Below are 23,363 nucleotides of genomic sequence, written 5' to 3' on the forward strand. Positions count from 1 at the left end.
CTACTTTATGATGGTGTCAGTAATAAAGAAAGTGTACTTTACTGCCATCATTGACTCCTCATATCCATCCACTGAAACATTCTGGGCCGTATAGGGCAGCTGATCTTTAACTTGGAGAGAGGTGCTCTGAACTCAGTAGCCCACTATGACCTTCACCAAGCAGTTTGAGAATAAAACCATGATTTTCTGTCATGACCTAGAAGTTCTTAGCACCACAACAAGCCTGATTTTATGAGATAAGATTCAGTCGCTGTGATGCCTGCAATAAAACAAACAAGTACTTACTCTTGTGTGAGTCTTACTCTTCTTGGATGATTAAAACTAGCAGGGAGGGAGGGAGGGAGGGACGACCTGGGGCAGAGATCCATGGTGTGGTAAAGGGGTTATTGTTCTACAGTGGCATCTTCTACCTTCCATATCAGTACAGAAATGGATTTCCTGTAGAGTTTTGACCAAATTTTGAAGGAACTATCCAAGGTGCTAAACCATATACCCCAAATAGATTCAGCACCTTTTGGGTCACCACCTGGTATAGGCTTTCCCTCAGTGCTGTTTAACATCTATATGAAGCCATTAGGTATGGTCATTAGGAGATCTGGGGCTAGTAAACATGTAAGTGTATGAGATTGCTGTGAATTTTCACAGATAACTCCTTGAAAAACCACAAAGCCTTTTTCTGCAGAGTTTAAGGAGCCCCCTTCTGCAAAAAGCCCAGACTCTTGGGTGGATCTAATGTTCAAAATATGTCTTTCTACCAAAATGTGTGTTTTTGTTTTTGTTGTGTTTTTTGGTTTCTACCTTCTGCTGATATCCTCATTTTTCTCTGATATCCTTAATGCCAAGTAACGGCCTTCTGTGCCATAATAAATTAAATTGCTGCTATGATCAATCTACCCTTAAAAATAGTAACACATCAGGATATTTCTTAATAACACTTTAGGATTGTCACGGAACACTCTTCTCCCCACAACAAAATGGGTATATCAACACTGCCCTACTTTGCAAAGCTGGCACAATCTACAGCCTCTCAACCACATGCCTGTCGTATAATATGAACATAAAAACGATGGATTTTATACCCAGACTAAAATTTTATTATGCAAATAATATATCTCATCAGAATCATATTATCATGGTATTTCTAGGACATCCAAGGTGCAGAAGCAGGATTGTTAGATCAAAACAAACTGCCTTCATCTGAACAACCTGCTGACCCAGGGACACTCTCCTTTGGCACAATGCAGTCTCACTCTAGCATCCACATTCTGAGTAGGAGTGGAGCTCTTGATGACTAAACAGGTGTGTGTGCGTGTGTGCACATTACAATAAATAAATAAATTTGGCCTTCTAGGTGGAGAAATTCCCCCTTTCCTTCCCTCCCTGTAGACACCCAAGTAGCCTGGTGGCACAAGTACATGTGACTTCTGTGTGCTGGCATATGTTCAAGAAAAGACAGGGTGTAAAAAGAAGTGGCTTGAGTAGCTTATCTTCTGGTAGCCAGGGGAAGAGTACAATACGCAAAGGATGGAGATTGGGGAGATCTCTGAGTGAGACCCTGGCAGTTTCTGAGCAGTGGTGAAGCTTCTTCCATCAATGCTCCCTCTGTATTTCAAGACTTCCCATTTAATAGTCTGAGCACCTGTCATCCAACGCTATACTCCTTCTTCCTTGCAAAATGTGTGGGTTTGTGCATATTGTGAACATAGCATTTATTGCCTTATAAGAGACTTGTTTTTGAATGTTAGGTACAATACTGTCACCTCTGTTCAAATATATTTAAAAAAAACACATACAGTTGCAGTTGAAAGTTACGTTATTTCTTTTTAAACTGACCTCCACCTCCCATGGGCAAAGGAGTTTTAGAACTCTGGCCCATATTCATACCCTCTTCCTTCAACATATGCCCCAGTACAAAGATTTAAAAGGGAATGTCACTCTTTGGGAAAAGAAAAAATATGTTTAAAAGTGGACTGTGGGAGGTTTTAGTCTCAGCACAACAGACTGATCTGGAATAGGGAACCATGTTCTTCCTTGGGAGTAAAACAGCACCTTTCACCATGTATTTAATGCAGCGTGTATTTTACCCTTTAGAGTAATCAGTGACAAATTTCTCTTACTTTTGCATTGTGAGTCTTTATTGATTATAACCCTTTGATATGATGTGAATCTGAATATTTTACTAATAAGGTTTTTACCTGGTTTAATAAAATCACCCTGTAATTTTGAAATGCCAGGTTATGAGTCATACTTGACAAAACTGTTGCAATAAGCAATGTTACTGATTGATTGCATGACAGATACCACTGTTGTTGTTCATGAAGTTGTTTCTTTCTCCCCCTAATCTAGTGAGAGGTTATTCTATGACCCCACCAACTCTTAGCATCACTGAAGAGGAATACATGATCAACGCTAAGGATACCTTGAATATTACTTGCAGGTACGAGGCAAACAAGAATGCACTTTGCTCTTCCCAACTGTCATATCAAATTATTCTCAAAAGCCAGCTGTAGAGATTCTGTGGAAAGCAACTCTACTTGGCTTCTTGTCAACTGTGAATGCTGAACTTAAGTGAGTTGATGATGAATATCTAAAACAGGATTGTCCAAGATATGCTGTTAGTCTGTCACAGCATATAAAGGAAAATGGGGTTCTGGGAAGAAAGAATTTAGTAGCACTAACTGGTTTATTTCAGCATGAGCTTTCGTGGATATTAATCCACTTCAGTTATGAATATTAATTAATGAATTGAAGGAGTGGATCAATATTCACAGAGCTCATATTGAATGAACCAGTCTCAAAAGTGCTGCTAGATTCCTTCTTACTACCACCACCTTTTCCTTTCCTTTCCTTTTCTTTTCTTTCTTTTTACTAGAATAGAACTGTGATGAAAGAATGATTCTGGCTGGTACCTCAGCTGAGAAGAAGGCGGACAGTTGCAAGGCAAAGCACCTTGCTGCTATCCAACGCTTCTCCGCCGCAAATTGCCTTCTTTGAGCATTGCAAAGAAGAAACTAGTGCCAGGGTTTCAGAAGGTTTTATAAATCCAAAGTGTTGTGGCAAAATAGTGGGAAGAAGTAAATCTGTGGGCAGAAGAGAAGAAGGGAACATGTATGCTTTGATTGCTACTCAGGTTGACAACACAGAATAAATATTTGTGTCCCTGTTATAGCAAATTGAGAGACTTCCTTAGGAAAATTGGACATTATATATGACATCCTGCTAGTGAGAAATCCATGCATAAGTCTACCTTATGAGTATGTCATTGTGAAGGTTATTATTTTCTTCCACTGTCTGTAGCTCCCAAAGAAATAGCATCTAATGCTGTTTATGTGCAGAATTGTTAGTATTTTCATCCATGTTCACATAGTCAAGAAAAGTATAATAAAAGCAAGTACAGGGACCTAGAACAACTATAGCTGAAATTTGAAGCACATTAAAACTAGTTCCACATGCCAAAGGAAGCTTTGGACTTGTGTTTCTTGGACTGCAGCTTTCCCAATGTCCCGCAGCAAATCAAATTTGGAATGAAAAGGGCTTCCCAGGACAGACTGCAATGTGGCAAAAGAACTACCACCTTAATGTTGTTTTCTAACAGTTCACCTGGAAGAGAAAAAAAGTTTATAGCTCTACAAGTGGTAGACTACCAAAGTGCAAGTCTACAAACAAGGTGCAAAAGTCAGTGTCCACTGATGTATTAGCATGGATGTTTAGACATTGCAATACAGTCCTATGGCAGCCTTTTCTCCATACTGGCACCTTCCACTAAGAACTGTTGTTCCAGACCTTTCTCTACATATATTTTTGTTGTGTTGTTGTCTTCAAGTTGTTTCTGACTTATGGCAACCCTAAGGTTTTCTTGGCAAGATTTGTTCAGAGGGGTTTTTGCTCTTGCCTTCCTCTGAGGCTGAGAGAGTGTGCCTTGCCTAAGGTCATCCAGTTTGGTTCCATGACTGAACAGGGATTTTAACCCTGGTCCAAAGAGTTGTAATCTTATAGGCTATCGCAGCTCTTTATTTGATATCCCTTTCTAAAATGAAAAAGCAGTCATGTTAACTTTGGGCCGGTACATACCTTGTTGAATGTCTGTAGTGGCGGTGTTTTTTCCTCCGCAGGGAAGCCGCAGCCACCAAACCACATGGTTTCCCTGCAGAGGAAAAGGAACCTGCAAAAAGCGGGTTCTTTTAAAGCCACAAGGGCAGCATAACAAGTGCTGCGCAGCAACGTGCAGATGCCACACGGTACTTACGTAACAATGGCGGCACCCATGTATACAGGGCGCCACCATTGTTATGGCACCGCGCCGTACTAGGGTTAGGGACCATGCAGTTGCTGCATGGTCCCTTAACCCTAGTACAGTGTCAGCACGGTGCCTTAGCCCCATGTGTATCACGCCATTATATCTTTTGTCCAAATCACATTGAGCATTTATTTATATGACAGAGACTCACAGGGAGCAGGAAAGTGTCTTATTTCCAGTCTGGCTTGTTTTGTTGAAAGCTGCCTTTGCCAAAGCAAAGAGGCTGAGATGTTCTCTAAGTTATACAAAGGAATCTTCCCAAAGAGCAGTTCATCCCTCACTGCTGTTTTGATCCAGCTCATCCTTAATTCTTCAAGGGATATTACCATGCTACATGCAAGGATGAAGGCAACAAGAAAGCAGGATTAATTTTGTTGTGACTTTGCAATTATTAAACATGGTGTAATGGTCTGAATGCTACACTAGAATGCTAGAAGACCAGGGTTCAAATCCCTACTCAGCAAAGGAAACCCATTGGGTGACCTTGGACAAGTCCCAATCTCTGAGCCTCAGAGGAAGGCAAGGGCAAACTCACTCCGATTAAATGTTGCCAAGAAATGCCTAGAATGTGGTTGTCATTAGTCAGAATCAACTTGAAGACACGTGACAACAAATGGGGTCCATATCCTTATGCAAGATTATTCCCAGTAATTCCTGCCTCCACCAAGGTTGAGGTCCCTCAGTCTATGAACAGCCCTTTCTGAAATAAGGGCAAGCAGTACTGAATTTGTGCCTTCAAACTGGAGTCTTGGAGTCTTCTGATAAAAATTACTGACAGCATCAGCCATGCATAAATGTCTTTTCAGTAATGCCTTAAGGAAATGTCTTCATCAAAAAAGGAAGTTGATTCAATCATTATTTTTCTTGTCCCAGAGCACTGTCACCCACTCCTTTTCCCCACAACAGCTTCTTAATGTGAAGCAAATTCCTACTTGTTCACACATCTTTTTAATCTTGCCCAGCTGGGTTTCACAGTCCCTTCTCTGCACTGTGGACCACCCTGAATAGATATGGCTCATATTAGTGAGAGCTAGAGGGGCTCAAATTCTGATCTATGCAGCATCCAAGGGAAGATAGTGGTGAAGAGAATGCTAATATGGGTCAGTGGAAGATTTCTGTAGTAGAACAAAATTATTTCAAGTACATTTGAAGCAACTTCTCTGTGCAGATTTCATTGGAGAACTGTAGATAGATTTGTCTGACCATGTTGGAGATCTAGGAATAATGTCCTAGGTGCTACTTGTAAGCAATGTTAAAGCATGCCTTCACCATTCCAGCTCTCTGTGCAAATCTCCAAAACTTTTTTTCTTCTTTGAACATACGGTGCTGGATCCATTTACTCAAAGGAACACAGACTTTCCCATTTCTTTCCTTGTCTATCACAGAATGAAACAAAGTAGGAAGAGGAACTGAACAGTGCATTTTTCACTAGTTCCAGCCCAAAAACTGAACTAATGATGGCATATGTCCTCTATTCTATTTTGTTATAATCCTGCCCTTTGTTCCACCCCACATATCTTCCAATTTGACTTGAAGGATCCCTTAAATTGACTTGAGAACTCATGTATGCAGTTTGTTTTGTTTTTCAGGCTGTACTTCATGCCTCTTTGCTAATTACTGTTGTACACAAGTGTCTGTCTACATTGATTATTTAACTGCACCACCATAGGACAAGAAATCTTTATGGGACTGCATAATTATATTGGGATTATTATCAACAGATTTGTGGAAAGGTGGGAAATAATGAGATGACTGCAAAATGTAATATGGATGCACAAAGATTCCCTTTGGTGTTGTGACTTCTTCACTGCACATCATGCCTCATGAATCCCATTTTGCAAGAAAGGCAAGATAGAAATCCCACCACATCAGACTATACATGCGTAGTAATCTAACAAACCCTGGAGATCAGAAATGTTCTTGACAATTAAGTCTGGGTGAGCTGGAAATTAATTATCCAGTGGTTAGAGTATTGGACAACAACTCTGGAGGCTAGATTCTAATACCTATTTAGCCATGGAAACCCAATGGGTGACCTTGGGTAAGTCACACCCTCTGATCCTCAGAGGAAAGCAAACACAAAATTCCCTAAGAACAAATCAGTTTGTATATTTGTATAAGTTGGTAGTACAAGCATGCCTTCTGTAGTCTCATTTCACCCTTTTAGGACCCTCATATTGTATCTTCTTTCTGCCTGCAGTTTCCAGTGTGGCATTTGAGTTGTTCTCAGGCTATTATATCTCCCTTAAGTTCATGTATTTATTGTATTGCATTGCATTTACAATTTTTTATAACCCACCTAGATCCTTCTGGAGAGGCAGGATATAAATAAAACCTATATTATTATTATTATTATTATTATTATTATTATTATTATTATTATTATTATTATCCAGACCAGCTTCTGCTTTAATGACTCTTTGCTCCTTAGCTTCTTCTACCCAATGCTTCTCCTCACAATGCTCATTTTGAGATGCCAAGCTGGTGTAATTTTCAAGGCAGAATTGTAAGTCTGCCTGTCCCCTACTCTGCTCAGCCCTTCTGCCTAGCTAATTCTAGCTCCCAGCTTTGTTAGAGGAATCTAGCTGACACCTCTGTGTTATTGGCATTAGAAAATGGAAGGAAGGGGATTTTAGAACATAAGACACAGTACTGGAAGTCAGTTAAAATTCTTCTTATTGTCTTTCTGGTATTCTTTTTGTTTTACTAAAGAGGACAGCATCCCTTGGAGTGGTCGTGGCCTGGAGGCCGAGAGGACACTGTCCAGTTTGGGAAGGAAAGTGATTCAGTGGTGTTGGTGAGTCTTGATGGTATCCGAACAGTCCAGGAAGAAGATTGTGAGGGCACAGAAACCAAGCCTTACTGCAAGGTGTTGACACTGATGGGGACTCAGGCTAATGATACAGGCTACTACCGCTGTTACTACAAGTACATCAATGCCAAAATTGAGGGCACCACTGCAGTCAGCACCTATGTATTTGTGAGAGGTAAGAGGGCCGAGATGTGCATGGCTGAAAACAGTACTGGCCAAACTGCATTACATCTCTTTAAAACATTATTGAAACTCTTTATTATAAAACCGGTTGATATAGGAAAATGTATTTGGAATTTAAATCATTATGAAGAAAAAGAGATTCAGAAAAGGGGAAATGTCAGTGCAGCAAGATGTAGATTCCCATATGCAGTTTTGACAGTCTGCTCTGTCATTGCACTGGCCAGATTGCAGTGCTGCTGCTGGCATCCTGAACCACCCTCTTAAAAGGGTTATCTTGGTAGATCAGAAGTACTGTAAATAAATATATTGGTTTGTGTTGATCTCAAATAACAGACAGATAATTTTTGTGTAGTTTAAAATGTGGCAGTCACCCCAAGTCTAAGCTGAGGAACTGTGTCATCTGCAGAGCAGTTCTTTGAAGGTAAGACATGTTGTATGGGTTATAACTTAGTATGGAAATTCAGAATCTACACACTCTATACTCGGGTGTGCCTAATTTATTGTATACTTGTGTTATATTTATTGTATTTATTTTATTTATTTAAACATTTCTATATGGCCAGTATGATAAAACTATTATCCAACAGCCATAATAAAAGATGATAGTAAAAATTTAAAACACAGGCCCAGTACACACTGGCATAAAGCACCGGCCCGGGGCTGTTAGTGCTCTGGAAGGCTGGGCATCCATACACGCCCAGCCGTACTAGCAGTGCCCGTGCACTATCTTGCTGTCACCCCGCCCACACGGAGGCATGCAACGATGATGCACAGGCATCTGCACACCCAAGTGGCGCCATGATGGCGCTTCTAAAAAGAAGCCACTCTAGGGAGCCCGTCTGTATCCCCCCCCCAGTTTGTTACGAAGGCCAGATGGAGAGGTTGTACTAATTAAAATGAGTTGTAAAAAAGGATACATCATAATCTGGCAACCCATGCACCAGATAGGTACTGGGCATTTTTTTAAAAGAGAACATCCCATAGCTGAGTTGCCATCCCAAAGCTCCCTCCATGGAACTGAGGTGATCCAGCTATAAAGAAGACATGTAAAGTTAGGCTTCAATAAAACATCTTAAGACAGAGGGATAATGATATGGTGAAAGTCACACTTTCAGGCATTTTGGTCCTAGCCATGTAGAGCTTTAACGGTCAGTATCAGCAGCTTGAATTGGATCTGGTAGTGAATTTCAAAACCGGACTGATGTGAACCAACATGGCATTACCAATTCAAATTCTGGCAACTAAATTTTCCTCTAACTGGAGTGTTGGCATCCTCTTTAAAGGCATGTACAACATAGACAACCCATTAGAACAATCCAACTGTGAGGTGACTAGGACATGCCTTACTGTGACCAACCCACCAGTGTTCAGAAATTGCCCCAGCTGGAGGACTAGCAGAAGCAATTAGAAGTTTCCTGTAGTCCAGAGTCACCTGGATCTCTAGTGGATCAAGGAGTACTCTGAAAACCTGTTGTTCCATAGGGTGTGTGACCCACCACTACCCCCCAAAGCAGATTGAACACTATTTCACCAGGCCCCAAATCATATTCCTTGGTCCTGTCAGGAAGATTCATCTTCATCTTACTGGATCTTATCAAGACCATTATCATATCCAGGCACTGGTCATATAATGCCAGAGAAGAGCATAATTTTGTATCTGTGAGCTGCTCTGAAGTTCCTTATGCATTTGACGTAAGTAGCCATGGATGTGAATGGCTGCAAAGAGGCACAGACTGCCAACTGAACTGAGCAAGGAATCTGTCAGGAAAAAAACATGGAACTGCCCTTCCCTCCCATACCCTTGCAAAGCATCTGATCAGAACACAATTCATGCTTCATACTTTCCAAATGTTTTTCTGCATGTGTATCTGCTGGTTCCCTTTCTCATCTGTGTAAAGCTGATTAAATCCAGGAAAGTTGGGAAAGAAGGGTAAGGGTGTCAAACCTTCTCCTCCAGCTGAGAACAAATCAATATCCATCCTCTTGTGTGGGATTGCTGAAGATCTCTTCTGTCTGGGGGATTCAATTACATTGGTGCCTGGGGTGAATGTTGCTCTTGGACTAGAATGCAAGAGTTTTCAGTTCCATAGCACCCTAGAACTACAGCAGTGACCCTGGCTAGTTACTGTTCTTGCTTGCCTAAAAAAAGGAAGGAAAGAAAGAAAGTCAATTGTTTGGGAAGGAAGTGTGGAATGTGGGGGATGTTTTGAATAAAACTGAATTAGAGAAGGGTGAATAAATGCAATGTTCTGCTAGGGTAATGATAAAAAGTGTGGAAGCAGAGTTTTTATTTTATTTTTATTTTTTACAACTGCATACTATTTTGCCATAGCTCTTGCATTAGAATCTGTGATAAAACTTGATCTTCTAAATTTCCAAGATTTATGCCAGTTACTGAAGTTTTGACATGCAACACATTCAGCTTTTACTTGTCCAATGAGCTGACTGTTAACCAATTAGAATTCTTACACAGGAGTTAGGAAAGAGTGTTAAATCAAGAAGTGGTTATTCATATATGGAATTCAATATCAATTTGAGTAAAAATGTATAATATCTGTCTTGTTCATGTAGTCATTCTTGCTGAGGTTTTTCTGACTGTGAAGATATGCCATATTAATTATCTGGACTTTTAAAAAATACAGTTGCTGAAGGATTCTAAGTATGCTCTCTAAAAACACATTCAATTGTTGATCTGCAACACAGATCTTCCTTTTGTCCCAGTTCCCATGATTCTATGGGGTCAAGAGTGACAAAGTGGTATAAGTGGCTTTAAGAATTATTTCCAAAGTGTGAATTTGACCATTTTAAAGCACGTAAAATGTATTTTCACATAATTGTCTCATGCTTGTTGACTAATTGAAAAACATGTGTCTACTGTGGCAACTCATTTATAACCATATTAGTGATCTAATGCTGTAGGCTATATTTCAGAGGAAGAAACTGGCAAAACCACCTCTTGAGTATTCCTTACCTAAGAAAACCCTATGAAATTCATGGAGGTCACAAAAAATTGACAGGCAGCTTGAAGGCACATACAATACGTACACAGATGGGAGCATACATGCTTCCTTTTTTATTGCACAGCAACAAACCCCAAAATGATCTTTTCTTTTTTCCATGAGGCAGACCTCATGTCAAGACCAAATACATCTGTAACCCGTGTGAGTTGGGAGCCACCCTCAACTCATTCTTTCAGATACCATTCTGCCCAACCAGTGTGCTTACTTTTCATGCCAGTGTTGCAAGCCCCAGGAGAAGGATTGTGTTGCTAGTACATGGGGGTAGGGATGGAGGGCATGTAACCCTTCAGATGTTGCAGAACTGCAGCTACTAGCATCCTTTACCTTTGGTTATGCTGGCTAGGCTGAGGAGAGCTGAAGTTCACAGAATCTGAGGCATGAAGAAACCATCTCCATACTGCTCCAATAATATGAGAATTTCCCTTCAAACATGTCATGATGTTTGCCAGAGTCTCTGAGATATACCAGCTAGAGCATGGTGTAAAAGACATAACCTGGATCTCCCATACCAGTTGCATAACCTAGGAATTATACCTAAAAGGTATTAAAGATATACAGCAGGCCCTCCCCTTACGCGAGGATCCGTTCTGGATCTCCCCACATAAGGGGAAATCCACATATGCCCCATTGGGTGCATGCACTATTATTTTCATTGCAGTGTGGCTTCTGCATAAGCTGGAAGCTGCGTATAGTGCACCCGCATATGGCACAGGCGCACTGTACATAGAAAATAAATAAAATTTGTTTGCAAAATCCACTTTGTGTGATTAGTACTCTGAGATTCACCAACTAGAGTCTGGAACAGAAGACGTGTATTTAGAACTGAAATTGTTAACTACTATGAGCACTCCTTTTTTTTTAACTGCAAAGGTAAAGTTAAAAAATATAAACATGTAACTAAATAAATGCTGAACCCAGGGACTTGAACTGAGTGCCACAAGTAAGGGCAATGTTGGCCCTCTTGATTTGTGGGACTGTAGCTCCCATAATACTTCACCACCGGATATGCTGATTAGAGCTGATGGGAGCTGTAAGGCAAAAACATGGAGGGCTACCATTGCCTACCATGCAAATAACAAAACAGAACTGAGCTCACTTCTGTTTCAATACAAAAATTAACTTTATTTTTATAGCTTTTTGTGGGTTTTTCAAGCTGTGTGGCCATGTTCTAGAAGAGTTTCTTCCTGACATTTCCCCAGCATCTGTGGCTGGCATCTTCAGAGAATGCTTGCCTGGAAAAAATTGTGAGAGAGAGAGAGAGAGAGTGTGTGTGTGTGTGTGTACACGCACACACACACACACACACACACACACACACACACACACACTGTGTGAGCCTGGGAATGCAGGAGTGATATACATGTGTATTGTTCTGTTGCTGAGGCCTGCCATCAGCAACAGAACAATACACATGCATATTACTCGTGCATTCCCAGGCTCACACTGTGTGTGTGTGTGTGTGTGTGTGTGTGTGTGTGTGTGTGTATCCAAGTCCTTTCCAGGCAAGCATTCTCTTCTAGAACATAGCCACATAGCCCAAAAAACCCACAAAAAACTATGATGCCAGCCATGAAAGCCTTTGACTTCACATTAACTTTGTTTTTATTTGAACAGTGTGAAACAATTAGGAGCCAAAACTCCTTGCCAGTCTATTGCAAATCACCCAGATATCTGCTAATTCAATGTATCTTACAGCCCCACCCCTAGAGCGCTCAAAACCACACTTGAACCTTCTGCTCCTTAGTCACATTCCATATTTCATGTTCCTTGAACTTACACATACATGAGCCATCTCCTTCTCCCTTATAAAATCCCTCTTTCTACCCCATCCCCTGCAGATTTCCCCATCAGCCTATGTTAAAAGTCCATCTGACTGGAGACAAGCAAACACTTAAAAGACAGAGTGTTGCTGTTTAAAGGGAGGATACGATTGCTTTGAGGTCTGTGGGTATTAGTGTAGATTGTGGACTTTGGATATTTAGAATCCAGTCTAAATATAAGATAGGCAATTAATAGTGAGCCTCTGTGGTTTGCCAGCTGAGCAACTGTTGCTGGTATTTTAAAATAAATCATTCTCCGATAACAAACTCAAAATAACAATAGCCAGAGGCATTAGAAGTTTGGCAGGAATTTCCCCTCACGAATGTTAGTTCTCTCTTAATCTAATCTATCCTTGGTCTTTGCTATGAACATCTGTGGCTGCTCTTCAAAATACATCCTGGAGGAATATTTATATAAAAACAAAGAGATGGAATAAAATCCAAAACCTCTAGTCAGGAGTGTTTAGCAACCAAAGAGCTGATGTACAGCAACACCCATGAAAGTATGTTTCAATCATGACCCTGTGCTATAAACCAGGATGGTGAGATGGGTTTGTTTTCTTAGTCTGAATAGCTATTCTTCCTTGCCAACACAATGTGATATTTTGGAGGAAAATCATGAGAACCAGTGCAGTGATATAGTGGTTAATGTGCTGGATTATGAAGGGAAACACAAAACCAAATCTCCGCTAAGACAAGAAACTCACAGTGTGGCTTTAGCCCAGTCATTGTCACTCAATCTGGCCTGCTTCACGGGATTATTGTACATAAATGTGAGGTGGAAAGGAGGAAAGTATGTAAACTGACCTGAGCTTCTTAGAGGAAGAACAAGATATAAATGTAATAAACAGCTAAAATTATTTTGAAATCTTAGACTTCCTGGGATATCCTCCACAAATTACTCCATTTCCCTGCACCTCATTTATCTGTATTACACAGGGACATCATTGTGTCAACGGACTTATTAAGCAAGCATAAATTACTTGACTGTAAATATAACATATGTTAGACTGGGTGACTACATGGATTAAATGAATGAATAGATAGATATGTACTTAATTTTCATAAATTTTTATATCTTAAGTGGAAACTAAAGTCCTGCTTGAGTTGAAGCTGCAACAAGACAGACTACCATACTATGTTCCTGTGATGGATTCTATTACAGAAGAATAGACTGATTTAGTTTTATTCAGAACAAACATGTGGCGGCAAAAGTTTAGAATAAAGTAACCAAATTGTACACTGGAGCTCAACCCACAATAACTACCCCAGTCTTCCATAATCATACCCAGCCAGGGAGACATGCCTGGTTAACATCAAAATTGGAACACTTGGGACTGACATAAAACATTTGAATGTACAGTAGGCCCTCCATATCCATGAATTTTTTATCCACGGATTCAAGCATCCACAGTTTGAAAATACTGAAAATATATTTATAAATTCCAAAAAGCAAACCTTGATATTTGACATTTTATATACTGGAAGCCATTTTACTATGCCACTGTATTTAATGGGAATTGAGCATCCACCCATTTTGGTACCCGCAGGAGAGTCCTAGAACCAAACCTGTATTTATTTATTTGATTTATATCCTGCCTTTCTCCCAAAATGGGGTTCAGGGCAGTTCCAGGAGTCTTCTAATAACTACTGTGGCAGGGTATGGTAACATAGCACGATAACGTTCAGTAGATGGAAGTTGTTGAACCTACAGCAAAATAAGTTCTTTTAATAGGCTACCACTCAGGTGGTAGATAATTATGGTTACTCACTCAGAGAATATGAAATCCTCTGTATTTTACAGATTAGGCTAAATTCTGAAAGAGTATCACCCATCTTGTAGCCTACCATGAAAGAAGATTATATCTTACTTCATGGAAAAAGTGCTTAATTTTATATACAGATAGTAAATTCCAAGATTCAGGGCCCTTTGAAATAATGTTATGTATTTGTGTTACAGTTCAGATTTACAGTGATGCGTGGGATGAGTTATCACGAAGAAGGCAGTTGTCCCGTATATATGATATCTACATATATAGGGTATCTAATTACTGTTTATCATGGTAAATCTTGACAAAGCAAAACAAGGGAGGATTGAGGAAACAAACATTCAATAGGTTGAAAGTTTAACAAACTTTAACACACTCAAGTAAACATAGGACCTGTTTTCTGTTATTTTTATAGAAAATGGCAGCAGTGCAGTAAAAAAAGAAGACTTTTAAAAAAAATAGCATATATTTTATAAGAGAAAGTTAAGAGGTGATATGATAGCCCTGTTTAAATATTTGAAGGGATGTCATATTCAGGAGGGAGCAAGCTTGTTTTCTGCTGCTCCAGAGAACAGGACCCAGAGCAGTGGATGCAAGCTCCAGGAAAAGAGATTCCACCTCAACATTAGGAAGAACTTCCTGACAGTAAGGGCTGTCCAACAGTGGAAGAAACTCCCTCAGAGAGTGGTGGAGTCTCGTTCCTTATAGCTCTTTAAACAGAAACTGGATGGCCATCTGTGGAGGATGGTTTGATTGAGAGTTCCTGCATGGCAGGGGGTTGGACTGGATGGCCCTTGTGGTCTCTTCCAACTCTATGATTCTATACTATAAATTCATCAAGTCTTTTTATGGCTGGGACTGTTAGAAGAGTCATGGAAGGGTATTTTTATGCATTTACCAGTATTTGGTACCATTAGGAGCAGGGTTGCTTGAGCCACCTGCTGCAGTGAGAAGATTGCCTCAGATGGTGGGGAATGGGGGCAGAAAATTTGCCATTCTCTGGCCCAGCAATGCCTTTGCTGCTCTGGAAAGCAGCCACTGATCCATGCAGAGCTGAAAAAGGACGTTATCACCCATGGCTTTTAAACCATAATTAGGGCCAGAAAAAAGAGGTTTTGGCAATACTTACCACGCGACATGGAAACCTTCCTCTGAACAAATCTTGCAAGAAAACCCCATGACAGGTTTGCCTTAGGGTCCCCAACCTGTTGGCACATAACAAATTAATAGTATAACTATTTTATGTCTTGTGTGCATGATATGGCATTTATTTGATCAGAGATTATATAGAGCACTGACTTTTTTTCTCCAGACAAACTTCCCAAGCTAACAGGATTCTCTCTCTCTCTCTCTCTCTCGTGTGTGTGTGTGTGTGTGTGTGTGGTGTTTTTAATTGTTTTAATTGGCCATAGTGTATCTTTTGCTACTTGTGGTTTTAATACTTGGATTGATGTTTATCTGCTCATTTGAGTTGTTGTGTTTGAATAATGTGCTTTCCCCCCTTGTTAGCTGGCTTCAGTGCTAATTTAAAAAGAATTAAAGTATAAACTGAAGTTATAAAGAGGTAATAACCAATCATAATTTTAAGTGTAGGCCTTTCCCTTGCATAAAAGTCAGAGAACATTCTCATGGTGGGGGCAGGGGGGCATTGTTCTGTTCATCCATTCATCCTTTTCTTGTACCAGACATGTTTTATCAAGATTCAGAAGCTTTGGTTTATTTATATATTTATTTAAGTTGTTTTAACTTCTCAGCCTGCTAGGATCCTCAAGGCAATAATAAACAGATAAAAACATTTTTTCATAAAAGAAAACAGAACAGGCGCTCTTCCAGAGAGAATAGATAAGCCAGGAGGGGGCAGTGGTTGTTGCTGAAAATCCAAATGATGTTTTGCTAATCAAGCATCATTTCTAGCGCTCTGTCTTCCTTTCAGCAGCATTCCAGAGTATTTTGATCACAGCTGAAAGGTTAAAATGATATCCACACTACACAGTTATACCAGTTTCATCCCATTTTAAGTGCCATGGCTCCATCCTATGGAATCCTGGCATTTATAGTTTGTTGAGGTACTTATGCTACAAACTAAAACTCCTCGGACAGAACCCTAGCACTGAAAGGAACAAAGTGTTTTAATCATGCAGTGATTTTGTTGTTAGAACCTTATTGGCTGCATCTGCATTGCAGAAATAATGCAATTTGATACTGCTTTAACTGCCATGACTGAATGCTGTGGAATTCTGGGATTTCTAGTTTGTTGTGGCACCAGAGCTCTTTGACAGAGAAGACTAAATATCTCACAAAACTTCCAGAAATCCATAGTACTTCGAATGAATGAATTTATTATGGCACATGGCCAGCACCACATAGCACTGAACTTTGGCAGTTAAAGCAATGTCAAACTACATCATTTCTGCCATGTAAATGCAGCCATTGATGAAGCATCCGATTCCTATGCTTGTATTTTCCTGCCCTGAAACATACATAAACATACACAAAATGAGAAAAAGTAACTAATTTTTTGTCAAAAATGCTGAATCAAAAAGCCAGAGGAACCAATGGGAATCTTTCTAGTACAGATTTACTCTTTCTCTTGCTTTCTACTTTAGGATTAGAAATAGCTAGAAACAGGAGGATTGTCAGCAACTTGTCTTTCAAAAATTGGTTAAATAAAGCTTAGTGTATGGCTTTTCTAGAGAGCTGCCATGGCAATTATATTCCTCTGCAAATAATGACCAAAAAGACCATTTCATTTCAATTTGGCATTATGTCATGAGTCATCTGCTCTTCATCCTGAAGATTATACAAAGTTCTGGTCAAGTCTGTTTCTACCCATTTCCTCATTTTAAGCTTGATGGTACATTAATGCTGTTGTTGTGTCTTCAAGTAACTTCTGATTTTTGGCACAGGGTTTTCTTGGTTCAGAGGAGGTTTTGCCATTGCCATCCTCTGAGGCTGAGAGAGTGTGCCTTGTCCAAGGTCACCTAGTGGGTTTACATGGCTGAGCGGGAAATGCTATTAGACCTCCTGTTTTTCTCACCTATTGTAAAAGTTTATTCATTTATTTGAATGGGACTCAGCTTAATTTTTTGTTATCATAGCAATGTGTGTGAATAAAATTATTATTTTTTAAATGAAGGATTAAGAAGCAACACTAAATAGTGTGATATAAATGGTTAAGAATCATCCATATGGATGAGCCCCCAAACAATTTTTTAAAAAATAAAAAGTATACACACAATTAAAACAGGACCAAAGGCTAACTCTGGTTTTAAGAACCAAGGCCATACAAAACAGTGTGGCTTGGCTGCCCACTGGAAGCACAGAATGGATGTACTCTGTACACTGGCTTCCTTTGGTAAGAGTCTGAGTGCTACTGCAGAGAAAGCCATATCTCATGTACTCTTCAGCCTGACTTCTTGGAGTGGAGGGACATGTAACAGGACTTCTGTTGGGATCTCAAATCCCAGGCAGACTCATCTGGTCAGAGATGGTCTATTAAATAGACTGACCCCCAAGGCATTTAGGGCTTTATTTGCCAAAACCAGTCTCTTGAATTGAAGTGTGGTCAGTTCATCAATAGAGATCACAGCATTCAACCCATGTCCTTTTTTAGAGCACTTACTTACACTTACGTACATATCCACCACCACCACCACCATCATCATCTATGTACAGTCATAGACCAAAATGTAAAGTGTAATTAATTACAGATAAAATTCATAAAATTCATAAAGCATAAAACTCGTAAACATACATACATATATGTGTGTGTGTGTACAGTCGACCCTTCTTATACACGGATTTTTTATAAATGGATTCAAGCATCCATGGTTTGAAAATGTTCCAAAAAGTATAAATTTCAAATATCAAACCTTGATTTTCCATTTTTATAAGGGACACCATTTTGCTATGTCATTATGGGACGTGAGCATCCACAGATTTTGTTATACACGGGGATCTTGGAACCAAACCCCAGCATATAACAAGGGTCCACTGTACATACATATGTACATACACATACATATCAGATTCATGGCTGAGAAAGTTTACAATTAATTCATAGAGAATAGCATGAGAATTACTAAAATCACTTCAGTAAAAAAAAATTAGGCATTCTAAATCCAAAGATCTGAAAAATCCTAGTCTAAAAATCTTAAATTTTATCACCTAAAACTTGTCTACAGGTAATAATAGCAGAGGCACAGAATCTTGAGACCTTCTCTGTTATTTGTGAATCTGAATCATCAGGCAGTAGTGATAGGTAAAAAGTTTTTGATCTGCCTGGAAAATATTGTAGGATTGGGATGATTAAATCAGAGCAGGTGTCTTGATAAAATGGGCAGTATAATAAGACATGGGCTAGAGTCTTTATATCTACATTTGTACATGACAGGTATGTTTATTATATGGATTTTTTAAAAAGAAAATTGCCTTCCAATATTGCTGGTGGAAGTACATTAAAACGTGCTTCAGTGAAGGTGTGTCTGAGCTTAGGAACTGTTAAAACAATGGTATATTTAGGACAAACAAAAGCTGCCTTATTAGCCAGCACTGGTAGTGTTCTAACTTGGCACCAGTGCATTTGTAGTTCTATATCCCGTATACGTTGCCTCAGAACTGATTTGTCCCTCTGAAATCCCATTTGTATTAAAACCTCCACATAAGGATAATTTTTTGTTTAGCATTCGTTTCCAGTTTACATACATAGTTACACAGTTCTTCATGATGGATGTAGGATAAGAGATGGCAAAAGATAACCTATGGTGGGTCATTGTGGAAAATGTGCACTGAACATGTAAAAATTGTAATGTGCCTTTGTTTCTTTGCCTTTGCATTTATCTTGTGGAATTTATGCTGCACTCTGGGGAAGACAATGTTTATTTCTTATTGCTATACCAAGAGCTTTTCCACACCAACTATTTTTGTATCAGTTTCAACAGCAGAAATTCTGAAAAACAAATATGCCCTTTAAAAAAAACTATAAAATTGTGATAGCTGGAAGTTAACTACTGCTAAGCACTTGTGACAGATGGCTCTCCAGCCCCTGCGAAGATATATCCAGTGAAGAAGAGCCCATTACCTCCTGAGGTGCTGTTGCTAGGAAATTTATTCCAAAATTTAGCTGAGATTTGTTTGCCTCCAACTTCCATCCATTAGTTCTGTTCCTGCCTTCTGAATCAGAATTCTCCATTTGTGTAGCCCCCAGTAGTTCTATGGATCTTTTTGGACTGTACAACTCCTAGCCTGCAAAAGCAACGGTGAAGGATGGTGGAAGTTTAAATCCAGTGTCAGGAAGGCCATACTTTGCCCATCCCTTTCACAGATCAGCCTTATCTGTGAGAATTGTATGAGCCAACACACCCATTTAAAAACAAGAATCTAAAGTTCTGCCATTACAAGATCATGTCACATTTTCTTACTTTTTCCAAGTTCTAAAATTCTGTACTGCTAGATTAGCTATTAATTCTAAATATGCTGAAGGAGGAAAGTGTGGTAAGATATGATGAATGCTGCTGGAAAATGTATTTGCTCTTGAAAGCCAGAAAGTTGATAATCAGAAACAATCTAAGGTGGATTGCTGAAGGAATGGATTGACAAAGCATAAAGGAAAAGCAGGCAAGCTAGCTGGCTGGCTAATTTCCCAAATCATGTCATTACTCCACAGTTTAGGATCTAAATTTGCTTAGTTATGATCCTGTACAAACAGAAATAAAGCATAATGTAATATGTTAAAGAAATGAGCAACACTGTCCAGATTGGGGCTCTTGTTTATCACATTTGCTTTCTGTCTTTCCTCCAAGGAACTCAAGGTGGTATAAACCTATTCTGTGCCCGCCAACAACACTACATACCCTCCAACATTTCATAGATGAAAACCAGAACATGTGTGGCCAAGAAACAGCAGAGTGTGGTCCAGATGGCAAAAGTTATTAATGAAGAAGAATACACAAGCTAAGAGAGGCTGCAGCATATAGGCATCATACAACCATCGAGTGGAAAGGGGCCCCATAGGCCAGTGGTGGTGAACCTGTGGCACGCGTATCACAGGAGGCGTGCAAAGCCCTCTCTGTGGGCTTGCACACCATCGTCTCTGTAACTTAAAACTATTAGGCCTGGTAGTACCCTCTTGGGCAGCAGAGGACAAACTTGCACTCTCTTCTCTGCAACAACCCTTTAGATATTTAATAAGTGCAATCACATCACTCCTCAGTCTTCTCTTTCTCAGACTGGGATTATGATCAAGAATAATCCCAAGGTCCTTGTCAAATGTATTACTGCCAAGCCAAATGCTCCCCCCTCATCCTATACCCGTTCATTTGGTTTTTGTGACCTAAATGTAGAATTTTGCATTTGTCTGTGTTTATTTCTTTCTATTAGTTTCAGCCCAATTTTCTAGTTTATCAAGGTCCTTTTGCATGCTGTTCCTGTCTTCCAATGTGCTAGCTATTCCTCCCAGCTTTGTTCATCCACAAACTTGATAAGGAGTCCCTTTGCCCCATCATCTAAGTCACCAATAAAAATGCAGAAGAATTATGACCCCCAAGACAAAACCCTGCAGCACTCAACTCCAGCCTCTTTGAAGAGGGTTTTCCAACCAACTGTGGATCCATCTACCAGTGTTTCCACCTATTCCATCTATTAATCAGTTGCTAGTCAAAATATCATGGGGGATTTTATCAAAAGCTTTGCTGAAATCCAAATAAATGAGATCTACAGCATTCCCGCCATCTATTAAACTTGTGACCCTGTTTTAAACAATCACTTATTTGTTCTTGACATACCCATACTGACTTCTACTTATCACCACATTTTCATTCAGATACTTACAACCAGACTGCTTTATAATCCATTCTAATATTTTTCTGGGTTTTGAGGTCAGGCTGAGGGTCTGTAGCTCCCTGGAGTTAGTTTGTTTGTTTATTTATTTATTTATTTATTTATTTATTTATTTATTATGGGGGGCATTTTTGAAGAAAGGGATCATGTTTGCTCTTTTTCAGTCCTTTGGGAGCAATTTGCTTGATCATACAGGGAAGGGCAAGATTCCACCCATTCATGTCTTCTTTCCCTAAGTTAAATGAGTGCAAACAACTTGTACACTTTGAAATCAGTTTGCAGCAACTGGAGTAAGCTGGAGACAAAAGGGGGAAATAGGAGGAGGAAATGCAAACTGGGACATTTTAAAAGCAGCTGGAAAAGTGGGATGATGAAATTATTAAGAACTGTGTTGACTGGAATGGTTGGAGGCTATGACATTGTCCTGCTTGGAATGGTTGGTGGGTATGACATTGTGGTGCACATTAAGTTAAGAAATAGACATTTAAAGATGATTTGTTCCCTTTGTTTGTTAATGTATTTAAGAAGTAATTCATTAATCTTATTACAATATTTTAAAAAGTTATTTGCTGCATTACACATTGCATTCTTTGTTGACCCTTCATTACCTATTATTTATTTGTTTTTAAGAAAAAAAATATCCTGAGTTTGATAATAGAAAGGCATAAAACTTTTTAAAATTATCTCAAAATATCTCTACAAAGGGGGTAACTTTTAAAAGTAACTAGAAAATGTTTCAGGATTGTTATTCAATACACCAATCAAATAACATTGTTCCCACTTGTTGCATTGCATTTGAGATGTTACTTTGTTAAACTTTCATTATCAAATGATAACTCACTGCAGTTAACTACTCTATTTATAATTAATTACTTGTAACCTCTGATTGTAACATATTTACTGTTTATTTGAGCTGAATTAGAAACAATGCTAAAATGAACTAGAATAAAAGTTAGAATTAAGCATACAACCAAAATGTACTAAATATTTTGTTTTGACCTAAAGGGGGCAAGATTATGGGTATATAAAATTCTGCTGCCTGAGTTAGTTTAAACACAGGTAGTTTCTTAAAGATCCCCACTGTGTGTCTGGATAAAGATTTGCTTTTCTTTGCTTTCTGAGTGGCTGCAAAATGCAAGAGGAATAGGCTAGAAATGGGAGCCCAAAAAGTAATTCTGGCTGTAATGCTATGTAGCCACTTACCTGGAAATAATTCTCATTGAGTTGTATTTACTTTTGAGTTGTCTTATACAGGATTGTACTATAAATTTGTCTATTTGTTTCCCATCTTTTCCTTACATGTATATATGTGTCAAGTTCAGTATCATTTCACATAGATTTTAGCCTTTTTAGAAATAATAATAATAATAATAATAATAATAATAATAATACCTAATTCTGCTGCTGTTTTGTCATCTTTTTTTTTTTTTGCTCCATTTTTATCCTTTCCAGATTTTGAACAGCCATTTATCAATAAGCCAGAGACTCTTCTTATCTACAAAAAGGAGATTATCTATGTTCCATGCCTGGTATCTATTCCAGACCTGAACATCACTTTGCTTTTGGTAAGAAACATCCCCGTGGAATGGCTCAGACCTCTGCCTTGTTTCAGTTTTTCCAGCTTGAAAAGGAACAGAAAAAAAACATGGAGGAATTGGGAGTGGGAACTAACAGCAAACGGGTACCTGCTAAAGCGATTATCCTTGCAAATCTTTAGTGATGTTTTCCAGTACTATCTACAGCCTCTTCCCCTGCTTCGTTTTGGTCTCTGTTCTCTTGCACTACTGTCTTCACATTCCCTGTGGGTTATTCTGCATAATTTTAATGAGCTTTCTGCAGAAGTATACACTCCTGTTATACAAAGGTGTTGGAGAAGGATGGAAATTCCAGTGAAGTGAAGAAAATACTTCATGCATAGTCAGTATTCTCAAATCCTTCAGGGCCCTCAAAATGATTCCATTTCAGCTATCATGGCTGCATCCTATGGAATGATGGGTTTTGTAATTTGGTCAGGGGAACCAGAGGAATCCTCTGGCAAAGAATTCTAAAGGCCCTTCCCAAAACTGCACATCCCAGGATTCCATAGGATGTTGCCATGGCAGTTAAAGTGAAATCTAGTATAATATGAAAATCTCTGTGTAGTGTGAAAAGGCCCTCAGATGCACAGACCACAACCTAAGTAGCATAGCATGGCATGGCATTTTTGGAAGCTGCACTCCTTTTCTGCAGGGTGTGAGAGACATTTCAAATCTTGAGGCAATCCTATCTTTGTCACAAAAGTGTATTTAGATTTTACACCTAAATGTTGTGTGAAGCAGTCACTCTCTCATATGTTTCTTAATGAGTTTTTTTTTTACTCTGAAAACTACAGAAGTTACTTCTGTAAAGTATGGAAAAGACCAGTATGCTGCTGTGTCTTCCCATAAAATGGGAAGGCAAATATTAACCTTGGAAGACTAACCCATGTTTACATCCTTTATGTTTGAGAAAAATATCAAAATGTAGCCACAAAAATTCCCCGAGATATTAGCCCATGCTTCCTTCTTGCCATGGTCTCATGGAATTTGTATATCTTGCCTGGGCAGACCATTGAACTATGTCCAATGAGGGTGTAGTTACAGGGGG

The 23,363-nt window shown here is 39.2% G+C and overlaps 1 protein-coding gene across 3 annotated transcripts in view; it reads left to right on the top strand.

The window, feature by feature from the left end:
• The window catches only part of FLT4 (fms related receptor tyrosine kinase 4), a 147,290-nt gene that overhangs the window by 48,202 nt on the left and 75,725 nt on the right, over positions 1 to 23,363 (top strand). For all 3 annotated transcript variants that reach the window (XM_089528826.1, XM_089528837.1, XM_089528846.1), the window contains exons 2-4: positions 2,347 to 2,437; positions 7,010 to 7,284; positions 22,191 to 22,303. In XM_089528826.1, the coding sequence (XP_089384952.1) occupies positions 2,347 to 2,437; positions 7,010 to 7,284; positions 22,191 to 22,303 (479 nt within the window). The remainder of the gene's footprint in view (positions 1 to 2,346; positions 2,438 to 7,009; positions 7,285 to 22,190; positions 22,304 to 23,363) is intronic.

This window comes from Sceloporus occidentalis, unplaced genomic scaffold (assembly GCF_023333645.1).
Source record: "Sceloporus occidentalis isolate IW3139 unplaced genomic scaffold, rSceOcc1.0.p SCAF_1, whole genome shotgun sequence".
Taxonomy (NCBI): domain Eukaryota; kingdom Metazoa; phylum Chordata; class Lepidosauria; order Squamata; family Phrynosomatidae; genus Sceloporus; species Sceloporus occidentalis.